The sequence below is a fragment of the Dermacentor silvarum genome, chromosome 8 (genome assembly GCF_013339745.2).
Source record: "Dermacentor silvarum isolate Dsil-2018 chromosome 8, BIME_Dsil_1.4, whole genome shotgun sequence".
NCBI classification, from domain to species: domain Eukaryota; kingdom Metazoa; phylum Arthropoda; class Arachnida; order Ixodida; family Ixodidae; genus Dermacentor; species Dermacentor silvarum.
In genome coordinates this window covers 49,230,932-49,242,944 of record NC_051161.1, presented here as the reverse complement: position 1 = coordinate 49,242,944, position 12,013 = coordinate 49,230,932, and the positions used below count along the sequence as shown (strand labels likewise).

The window sequence follows — 12,013 nt, the reverse complement described above, 5'->3', positions numbered from 1 at the left end:
TTGTGCACAAAACGTTCCTTTTGAAGGGGTTTTACTGTTGCATTCTTGGAACAGAATTGTGGCACGTTTTGCTATGCTACTTGAACGAAGGAAAGATGCAGTGCAGATGGACGGGGAGGAGATGAGGGACAGACAGGAACTAGCACGAAGTGTGTCTGTCCCTTTGGTCATCGTTTTCAACACTGTCCTGCATCATTCCTTCAGCATAAAAAAACAATTAGCCCAGCAACAGGTCTTGGCGACCGCCTCAAGCATAGCCTAGTGCGTGATCAGCTAATGGCCCCTCGATTCACTCCCGACCCCCACCTTCTGCTTGCCGCCATGCACCGTGTTCAGAGCATAAATGTGACTGGGAAATAATGCTTGTCTTCAATGGTGCCATATCTGCGTTCATAAATTTGAATTTATTTGTAGGAGTGTGCGAATAGTGGTTTTTGAGAAATCAAATTGTAATTTTGAATACTTTTCGAATAATGAACAGCCATTATCACAATTAATATTAAAATATGTTCGCATCCCAGTATTCTTAAGGTTAGCAAGTTTCCGTCATTACGTAGTACCTTATGAAGTGTCGTTAATGAAAATCACAAATGGAGCATTAGAAGCAAACAAGTACAGTTTCTTTGCATGCACAGGGCTCTTCAAAGAGTGCGCATGATCATTGTACAACCTCTAAAGTATGGCTACCTAATTATGACGTAGCCCACTCTACTACGCAAGTTCTCATGTTTTATGTCTATACTATGCCTGCGGGGTAATAATTTACCATAATTTTGCTCCAATTTTATGTTTATTTGGGTGCAGTTGACCTGCTGAAATATTAAAAAAGTATTAGAAAAATATTCACATTTATAAATAGTGACTATTCGATTCGTTACTCGAAAGTTTAGAATATTTGCACACCCCTCTTTATTTGCAGCAAACACCAACAAAGGCAATGCTTTTATATGGGTATCAAAGGAAGATAGTGTAGCAGGAATGGTGGATTACATATTCAAAACTACAAAAGCGGATGACTATGATGCTTTTTAGAGCCAAAAAAGTTTGTATACTTGGAACATGACAAAGCTTTGCCAAGTCTGATGGCAATGTTGCATCTGCTTTAAAATGACATAACTATAAGAACGGTGGCAGAGCCACATTTGCTGTCCCGGTGCAATTTCCCATAATGTAATATATTTTGGCAACAGATGGCCACTGCTAGTTGCATTAGATAATTCCGAAATGACTGAATGGCCTGCAACCTTTGCGCGAGAGAATTTAAAAAAAAAATGTTTATTATTGATCCCGAAGTCAAGGCCTTGACTAATTAATTTTTGCCATCAGGAATTTTCTTGTCATTTTACAGTTTAGGTCCTTTATATCTAGAGAAAATGCTCCAAAAAGTTGCCGAAATCTGTAGCCAACTTCTGTGATCTTTGGGAGATTTTTCTCTTTGAAAAACAAATTGCACAATGACAGCAGCGATGTCCAGATGCCAAAGTTGATTGCAAAAGGAAAGGTAAATGAGTACCTTGATGTTTAGTTGCGACTTGCCAACCTTCTTTGTCAAAAGAATGCCAAGAGAACTTTTACTCTATCGGTCTAACTTGTTGGGTCTCACATGTGCTCTTCGGACAAAGGAGCGACCACACAGTAGTGCAAACAATCAAAAAGGCATTTATTGCACCTTTCTTACACTAATACACACTAGCCGAATTAAAACCAATAGAACATTCACACGGGCGCGCGACAAATCAAGTAAGTCCGACTCACCGCGACCCGATAGCGAGCGAATACGTTCGCCCCATGCTGTGACACCATCGCCTAGTCATTCACGTGTGCGGTCACGCGAACGGTGGCGCGTTCGAACGATTCGTGTTCGTCCATACCGGTGCCCCGCTCCGAGCCACGCGAGACGTCTCGCGAAGCGTGGATCGGCGCACGCGCGGGACGTCCGCGTCGCTCACCGATCCCAACCCAAAGAGGAAGCGCCTTTGACCTTTTGCGCCCAAGTCACCCCGCCGTTCGGTGGCGCTAGCATCGCGACACTCGCGCCATCTCTCCGAATGCGCCGCAACCACACCGACCGCCGCCGTTAGCCACGCGGAGAAGCAGGACCACGGGAGCCACGCCGGGAAAACATCAGGGGACGCGTGAGAGGCGCGATGTTTGCCTTTTTGCAATGTCTTACTGGGCACGAAAATGTGAGAGCAAGCAGCCATATTTGTCATCCCTGCAAAACTGAAGCATACTGAACAGTTTTGGTGAAATAACACCATCATAGTGCTTAATGAACCATAGCCTCCAATATCATTTATGCAACTGTGCAAGAGACCTCATTTGTCACAGCTGCCATTTCACTGGCTGAGTATATAGCGCAGGCCCTTCAGTCATATTTTTTGACAGCCAAACCACCTCGCCTCGTGCCATTAAAAAGAACCTAAAACATTTTCAGCTTTCTAAAACGATAATCAGACAATCTAGATTAGGTCATTTGCTTGTAGTGTTCCTCTTGAAACCTGACGCTACTTTGAAGCTTCTGAAGGTTCACCATAGGTGCCATATTAGCAGGGTTTGTTCAGAGTCACAGCTAATGCAGAAGGTCACTAATGCACAATGTGCAAATGGGTCATATTCAGCCCTGTACTGATGGCAGCATCTGTACTCCTGCATAGTACGAATCGAGATGCAAGATGAGAATTGAAGGCATAGGAAGTCAAATAACCTGGGCACCATAAAACACTTTTAAACAATACCTGTAAAAAGTCTTCTTCGCACTGCTTTGAAAAATCTGTTTAAAGCATTTCTGTAACCGTAACAATACCCAAGCGGACTCGTCTCGACCTAAATTAGACGAACTCACTTTGACTAGTACCTAGTTGGAATCGTTGGAGCTCACTTTCACTAAGGCTGATGACTGTCATGGAGACTAAGTTAACTCATGAGTTTAAGTTAACTCATGAGTTTGCTGAGCTATGAGTGAAATGCCTTTACTGAGGGCCAATGAGATGTGCTGAAATATCTGGCTTGTTAGTGTCAACCATGCACAGAGTGCTGCCAATTTCCTATTGCCTTTCCTTCACAAGTAATGCTTGAACACGCAATTTTACTCTATATAAGCGTACCAACAGTCCATCATTGATCATTGTAGATGTTCAGGTAGTCGGGGACAACTGTAAACTTTTCTCCATAGGCTCCGTACATTTGAGTTTGCGGCTGCTCTGGCACCATCTGCCGCAGCGACGTGAAAGTATTGGGAAGGTGGCTCCGCAGCTCGGCCGGCTCGATGCGCATTCTTTCCCGCGCGCTACACTTCGTCTCGGCCACGGTTGAAGCCGTTTTGCTTTGTTCACCAGCCTTCCTTATTTTTTTGGTTACATCTTGCGACGGTGCAATGGCATGCGCTTCATCGGCAAGCGTCGAAATTATGAGGTGAAAAAAAAAAAAAAAAAAAAAAAGGGCAAGTGGAACCGGTGATACTGCTGCGTAAAGGAGTCACAACCATGAAGGCCAGCCCGGGATAAAATTGTACAGGTTTCCTGGCAAGTCTTATGAAATCGAACGGCGAAAGAAATGGATCGCAGCTGTGAGGAGAGTAAAATAAGTCAGCTTCTTTCATATTTGTGAGAAGGGTTTGTTTTGTAAATTGTGCTACACATGCGCGTTTCACAGCAGCGGCCATGGCCAGCTGCTGAACATTTAAAAGAAATTTGTCATAACTGTGCTAATTTGACGACTGCTTGCCGTCGCCTTAGCATTCGGTATGATCAGCATAGCACTGGCTTGTGCGATAAGCAATATTTTATGCCAAGGAAGCCTGTTCACTGTACGGAGCCTATAGTGAAAAATCAGGCGTCAGTTACTCATTTCAGGCACAAACGGTTGCATCATAAATGACAACCTTTCCCATAGCCTGTCTGCCCTTACTTACACAAGAAATTTTGAACACATACAGTGGCAGCGTTTTGGCAGTGATTGTCTGCGGTCATCGAGTATGATCTATTCATGTTTGCTTGTGGGCACTGACACCATGCTTGTTAATTCAGTTATAAACGAATGTGTCCAAGTTTATGCAGCCGATAAAACTACTATCCCTACTCCGTATAGCCCTCTACTAATTTGCTATCGCAAGCGATGCTTCGCCTTTCAGGCGAAACTGAGACTTTAAAAAAAAAAAAAATTTTAAATGCAAAAAATTGGAACTACTAAATTGTATTGTAAAAGAGCCACTGATCTTGGCAAGTTTTGAGACCATTTACTGTGCTGCAATGGCCCAAATACGAAAAAATATGTTGACATCCATGACGTCACACTGACATAATGGCACTGGGGCTTCAGTATAAAATTAAATATAGTATGTATGATCCTAATTTTGTCTTTAATACACAGCCTGTTACAGCAAAATTAATCAGAACTGAGCTTTGAAAGTATATACTTTATCAGGCTAAACTGATCTAGTGTTCACGAGGTATGGTCCCAAACAGAATACTTAAATTACTATACATACACACCTAGTTGCATTTGATCAAATACACAACTACATCAGTTATTTCAGACATGTGCAACCGTCACTGCAAATGCATGGTCAGTTTTAGTGGATCCCCTTCGTACTGCTATCAACATACACAGCAGCCTAAATATGAAACATGGCCATGTTTAGATGAGTTGCATTCCACAAATGTCCCTCACAAGCTATATTGCCCGAAGTTCCTTCACATGCCACGTACTAGTTTTCAACTAATTTGAATTGGGCGATAGTTTGAAAATTGGCCGAGCTTGAATTTGGTGCATTGAAAATGCATTCAAAACCATAGTCCTACAAAAATTTGGCAGTAGTTTGATTTCACTAGTATTTTGAATTCTCCAGGTTTAAATCATCACACGTTGATTGCGCAAATGCTGTCAAAGATGGAGCAGTGATCCTATGCTAAAATGCCCTATTCTCTTGTTATGCACATACCTGCCAACCTGTGAACCTTAATGTTCATAAAAAGCCCATGAACACCAAAAGAAGGGAGGCGGGAGAATAACACGCACTTTTTAACGTTTGCCCCGAGCACAACCTTCTACAAGGTACATATGCACTTTTTAACAATTAACCAAGCAGCAGCATACTATGAACAGCAGAAATCAACAAGGAACACAACGTTGTTAGATCACAGTGACTTTTCCAGTGCTTCTGCTGTTGCCAATTTTACCTACTTCAGGAACTTGTCTGAATAAACTTCCTTGAAGCAGGTACCTCTCTAGTGTCATTTAACAATCAGAAGATTCCCTACGGTAGAGTCAGACTGAAAAGTGAAACATCTTCGTGAACATACAGACAGACAAGAAACTTTATTTTGTCCTAAGGGGCTATTTTGTCGTAGTCGCGGGCCGCACCTGCACCCGGGGGCAGAAGACTGTGATCTTCAGCCCTTTCGCAGGCCCTTTGGACAGCCCAAAGCTGGACTTGAAGGTCGTCACTCTTGACGGCTTATTTATCTTTCGTAAAACTTAATGAAATATTCATAAAATCTCGCTTTATGAGCCAAAGTTCATAAAGTTGATAGAAAATTCGGGAGAGTTGGCAGGTATGGATGCATGCGACAGTCAGCTGGTAGTGCATTATTACCTGCCATAGTACAGTTAAACCTTAATATAACGAACTTCAATATAACTAAATTCTCACTATAACAAAGCATTCAACTTTCTATAACTTCTTGTCCATAGAATACCACGTATTTAGAACCTCAATATTACGAAGTGTGTGTATACACGATTTAAATATAATGAAATTTCACTGCTGCCGCGAAAGAATTGTGAGACAATAAATATAAACTTGTGCAGACGCATATGGTCAAATGGTTGAATCACAAGCGGCTGCTTACGAACACATCTTTCAATTCGCACGCCGCACAACCAAGAGCTACCACCGAAGCGGAGCAGCGTCATGTTCCGTGTAAAGTCCAAGTGGGAAAGCATACGAGGTGAGCCGAGAAGAATGGTAGCATGATGAGCAGTCTTACCATGCGAGCAAGGGGAAAGGGGAGGAAGCTCGCAGTAATGTGATTAGGGGGGGGGGGGGGGCAGGTTGGCATGCATCTTCCTTTCTACGGCAGCCGCAGCTGTGCATGGCTGTCAGTGCGGACCCCGTGCGCCCCGCATTTTAGGATTTGCGGTAATCTGGCGCATTCGCAAACAGTGGGCATGCTAAAATGCGTGGCATCATGTGTGCTGCTTTTCTGAGCGTTTAGAACTGGAGGATGCGTAATCTTTAGTTTCGGATAAGGGTTGAAGCAAGAGGTAGACGAAGCACTCACTCCCCGCTGCCAGCGCTTTTCGTGACAGCGCCGTCCCACTGAGGGCAACACTATCAGCCCCAGGGGCGGAGCGAACGTGAAAGCATGGCTGGCTTCGCTTCGTACTGTCATTATGAAGGTATCGTTGACACGGCATGAAACCGCATCTATCAACGGCGACTCTCAAACTCAACAAAAGAAGTTTTTTTGTCATTCGAATTTGCTTTGACATGACTCCGCGATAATTGAGAAAATTTTGCAGCCAATTCCATGCGAGAGAAATCCATCGGCAACTGTACTTGGATGCACAGAAGGTAAATTAAATTCAATATAATAAAATTCCTATATAACAAAGCAAATTGCCAATTTTACCAATTTCGTTATATCGAGGTTTAACTAATTCTAAATCGCTCCATCATCACTGGCACAGTTTTATCCTGAAATGCAAGCAAAGGCACAACAGACTTAAAACACCAACAGCCATGTTTTGCTGGATGTGGAGGTTCACAAGAAATCGCCAATGGCAAGAAGCATTTATTTGCCTTGGTCACCCCGTCAGACAATGGCCGCGTGGGAATGCCGAATCCCAATAGTCCTGATAGCTCCTTCCCTGCCAAGGTCAGGGCCAGCAAAAAAGAGCTTTACTTTGCCTGTAAACATGTTATCGTTTGCAGAATATGTTACTGGACAGCTGTAGGGCAGCTACAATGCTTATAGCGATATCTTGACATGCAGTTTAACCAGAGAGCACAAAAAGCTAATACTGCAGTGACTAATCACATTTGACTTTACTTCTGGTGTAAAGCGCTGACAGCGACATAATCATCAAGATGCAGTCCTCATATATTTTTTAAACGAGAACATAAACGCAAACAAAACAAAATTGTTCAAACTCGTTGTAGTAGGACAAAGCATTGCAAAATGTCGCTACCAGCTTTGCAACTGCCATTTGCAATTTTGGTAACCCAGTAATCCGTAAACAGTAGGAAATTTACAGAAAGCAAAAACTCTCTACTGACAAAAATTCTCTTAGGAAAAGAGTGCCCTCTTTAGAACCAGTGTTCACATGCCCATGGCCTGTAAGAGTGATTTGCGTGACAACGTAACATTTCCTGCAGCAACGACCAATTTCAGCCTGCATATTTATATAAGAGAAGTTTTGTGAATGAGAGGCCTATTTGTCTACTTTGAGCATGACTGTCATAGTTTTTGCAACACAGAGTTTGCGCCTCAGAAAGAAACACATGAGGTCCATTTGATCCGCCTGCTTTTCCTGCTTTTGTTCAGGATCCACTACACCTCGCTATTCATTTCAACAGTGCAACATGGCATCGTCTGAATGTCGCCATGCATTTCACACAAAGCAGGTTTCTTGAAGAACACGTTCACAGCAGTTCCTGCATTTGCAGGAGAAGCAGTGCAGGGTAATTTCTGCATGAACATAAAATTGGCTCTGAACCACAATGAACTGGTTTGTGAAGCACAGGGCAAATCAAATGGACCTATGAAGCAGTTCAACCACAACCATGCAAACAAACGAGTTTAGAGCAATACACAGCACATGCCTGCATACAGCAGTACAGGTTAAAAAGTTTTATTGTATAGTGAAAGTATTTTACAGTTGAATTTTTGAAAAGAAAAGGACTTGCTTCCATGCAGGAATATTTACAGGTGTCGACTATTATTGTCCATGTGCAAAGAACAAGCACATCATTATGTACAAGAGTTTAAAATACAACTGAATGCCATTCGGCTGCATGATTTTGCACGAAAATGTAATAAACTACTCGACTTTTATCAACGCACAGGGCAGAGCACGATTTCAGTCTTCCCAGATTGTTGAGTGCTACCCGCACGCAGACATGACTAGAACATGCCTGTTCACACAAGACAACCGCAGGACTTTTTTTTGCTTTTGAAAGCCGTGCCATCCTTCCGTAGTCTCACCGAAATGCCCCTTATAGAGCGCCAGCACTGTGCCTTTCCGCTCTAACACCCGGCAAAGAAAGGGAAATAAACTGGTCAACAGCCGAATGCTACAGCAAGGCTGTTCTACCGATGTTGGTACTTGCGAGAAAAAGTCGATTGGAGGTGTTGAGGCAGGCCAAATAAGTTACAAGCACAGCATCTCATAAATTAGCTTTAGAAAATCTCAGTAAAATATATCTTCGACGATGAAACATGACTGCACTCTCTCTCTCCCTCTCGGACACAAACACTATGTACATTTTGCAGCCAGCCCACAGCAAAAATAACAAACTTTTCATTTCACAAGTCTCTTCCACACAAACGAATGATGTGTAAGGCTATACTCAACCAAACAACAAATAAACATCTGAAAAACAACCCACAAAAACAACAATGCTTAATGAAAGGGGGGGGGGGGGAAGGGAAAAAGAAAGGACACAATGAAGTTGGCATCTGTTCTGGTGCAATAAGCCCACCAGCAGAAAAAAAAAAGGATGGCTGGGGTTGGCGACATGATGAGTGCAATTTCTGCTGAGGCACGCCCAATAGAACACGCACACACAGGTGGGCCTTGATGGCACTGACGTTTCGGCGTTGCATGTTCCCCGAATCCAATGCCCATTGCACACGAGTACAGTTATCACAGGAAGAGACGCAAAGCAACTCTTGAGCTCCTCACCAGGGCCCCAATGTCACCGGGCCCACACACTTCCACCTCACACCAGAGGTTCTGCCGTGGATCACCTCGTCCTGACCTTCTTGGTTGCCGATCGCGTCTTGCCACTCGATGAGGAACTCCGCGTCAGGCGCTTCTTGGGCGACGAGTCCTCGCAGCAGGGGCAGCTGCGCTTGACAGATGCCTCCCGCGAACGTGTCCGGCAGTGGCTGGTGCAAGGTTTTTCCTCACCTTCCTCCGCGCGGGGCTCCATGAGCTTCTCGTTGGCCAAGGCAGCGGCGCCTGCCCCATCCGACTCCTCGCTCATGTCACCCGCATCTTCCTCCTCGTCTATGTGCGGCGAACCGTCAGCAAAGGTGAGCAGGCCTTCCTGGTCCTGTATGGACATCACGTTGCGGGGTGCAACGAAAAAGTCCAGGCTGTCTGTCCCGTACTCGCCGAGCGACTCGACCGCCTTGATGTCCTCCAGTAGTGCTGCCTGGTCGACCGCGTTCCAGGGCTCCTGTGAGCCTTGGCCCTCTTCGTCCTTTATGTCTGTCATCCCCATGTGCTGCACCGTGGGCTGAATGTCATCGATGTCATCTTGAGCGTCACCACCGTGGTTGGCTCCTGCCTCCTTTCCGAGCAGGCTCTCCAAGCCAGCTTCGGCTTCCATCACTTCGTTAACCTCGTCATCGCAGTCCATTGACCCCGCTGTGGCACCACCACTCCTGTTCACTAGGGGTCCCCTTGTTGACGTCCAGGCGGACATCTTAGCCACTTCCAGGGACTCCAGAATGTCCGCTGGATCGAGGTTTTTAGAGAGCTCTGGCGAATCATGGCTTTTGACCTGCTTGGAAACAAGACTTTTGGGAGCCAGATGCTTAGCGCTTCCCGTGACCATGTCTGACAGAGACAGCTCGCGTTGATTGTCCTCTTTTCTCGAGAAGAAGTCTCGCGGAGCCTGAGGAATGACATTAAATGATGCATTGTCGCAAATGAGAGAAGAAATGCCAGGATCCGATGGTTCATCCTTGATGCCATACAAAGCGCTTTCCTCTGAATCGGACGGAAGGCCAGGGCTCTCAAAGGACAGCCTCTGGTCCTCTTCGACGGACTGAGTGCAGAAGACCTTTTCCGGACTTGAGTTCTCATCATCCTCAGCTACGTCGAACAGCGCGCGCTTGGGGGGTTGGGGCGAGTGCTTTGGCGTTTTGTAGGGCTGGGGTGTTGCTGTGTTCCTTGATGGCTGCTTTGTCACCATGACTCGCTGCTGTGGAGAGGGAGTGTCCCTCGAGCCATGCGATGGCACATGCAGCGACTTGAACACCATCTTGTGCACATTCTTCTGATGCCGGCGCAGGTTGTATGCAGAGAAGAAGCCGCGGTTGCATCGGTCGCATGTGAACCTCGAAGGTGACTGAAGTCCATTCTCCTGGCAACTGCCACCAGAAGATGAAGAAATCTTGGCCTTCATAGCCAGCTTCTTGGAAAGACTTGAGCCACTTTCAAAGATGCTCTCGCCAACTGAGGAAGGTGTCATGGTGTCCCTGGCATCCCCATCCGAGTTCAGCTGTTCAAGCAGCAATGATGACTGACTAGACCACTGGTATGGATCACAATCCGGCTCAGAGGCAACAGAGTCCGAAACGTACAGGATGCTGTTTAACTCGTCCTCGTGCTGCAGACGGCGCAGCAAAGCTTTCTCTTCGTACAAGTCTTCCACACTACAATCTGATGAGTCATCACTGGAGTAGTCCAGCTCATATTCTTGACATTCTCTGATAGTTGCCTGTGCAAAAAAAGAAGGAAGAAACAAAATGGAGACATAATCATGCCATAAGGTCATCGAATGTAGTATACATAGTAAGTAATCTTGAATGCATGAATGTTTTTCATTTTTTAAGGTGACGCTTTCACGAAGTTGTCGCTGTTATCATGCGATCGCTTGGTGCAATACATGCTTTCTGCACTTGAAAAATTAAGTCTTTTCACAAATTTGATATTAAGACAGGCATTTTTAAACAGGTTGTACATGCTATGTGAACAGTACTGTACTATCTCAAATCTATGTGTGAATGTTCAGTGTTGTTTTATTAGTTCTTTCTGGTAGTGTTCTTACTTATTCACTACACCATGATAACAGCATATACTGCAGCCATCAGTTTAATTTTTTATTGCACCATCTTGAATGACAAAAAATGGGTGAAGCATTTAGACTTTTCAAAAAGCACTCAGGTGGTCACATGGTGAAGTGTTAACACAAATTCAGCTGACATCAAAATGAAACATTTCTCCAACATGATTCTCCAAAGAATCAAAAGTTGATGAAAACTTGATAAAAAACTTTTACCCTTGCAAAACACAGTCTGAGACCACAGAAAAAAAAGTACGGCAGAGGCTCAGCATTCAAAATGGCTATTAAGGACATTCAAAAAGCAAGGAGAAATAAAATTCCAGCAAGGCACGCAATTAAAATTTGGAACGAGCACACGAACAAAACACCAATAAGTTTCAGCAGCCCACTTACCAGGGAACATAAAACATGACAGAGAAATCGCATGCTGCTCTAGCCTACTTTGCTAACAGCTCATATGAAGGCATTGGGCAAGTTTCACATTTGCCTAGGAAGAAATATCAAGTCAACTAAGAAGAAATATCAAGTCAAATTTTCCGGGTGCCTCTGAAAAGCAGTTCTGCATACAATAAAATATCACCAAGTACTGAATTTATGCACCAGTGCAAATTACAGTCATTTGTCTCAGGTGCCTGTGAAATAACAGTTTTGCCCACAACAAAATATCACCAAGTACTGAATTTATGCACCAGTGCAAATTCAGCAGGAATTTTTAGCTGCATCGTGAGAAGACAACTTTGAAGCTGCCGAGGTTTGTCGCCTTGCTTAACAGCACGCACATACACACGTGAACTATTGTTGATTAAGCTGACAGTAATCATTACATCATTTACTTTTACTGCTCTGCTGAGCAATGACAGCAAAGAGGAGGCCAAATCATTAATTAGCATAATTCACTTTTACTACGAGTACACACGTCAACAAACTGTAAGATGCCCAGCAACATACTGCCAATAAATACATTTGAAACCAAAGCCTGCTAATCTGTTC

The 12,013-nt window shown here is 44.3% G+C and overlaps 1 protein-coding gene across 1 annotated transcript in view; it reads right to left on the bottom strand.

Annotated features, from left to right (window-relative positions):
- Positions 1 to 7,825: 7,825 nt before the first annotated feature.
- Positions 7,826 to 12,013, bottom strand: part of LOC119461182 (uncharacterized) — a 49,038-nt gene continuing 44,850 nt past the window's right edge. Inside the window, exon 11 of the mRNA XM_049672841.1 lies at positions 7,826 to 10,678. Coding sequence (XP_049528798.1) covers positions 8,972 to 10,678 — 1,707 coding nt within the window. The 3' untranslated portion in view covers positions 7,826 to 8,971. The remainder of the gene's footprint in view (positions 10,679 to 12,013) is intronic.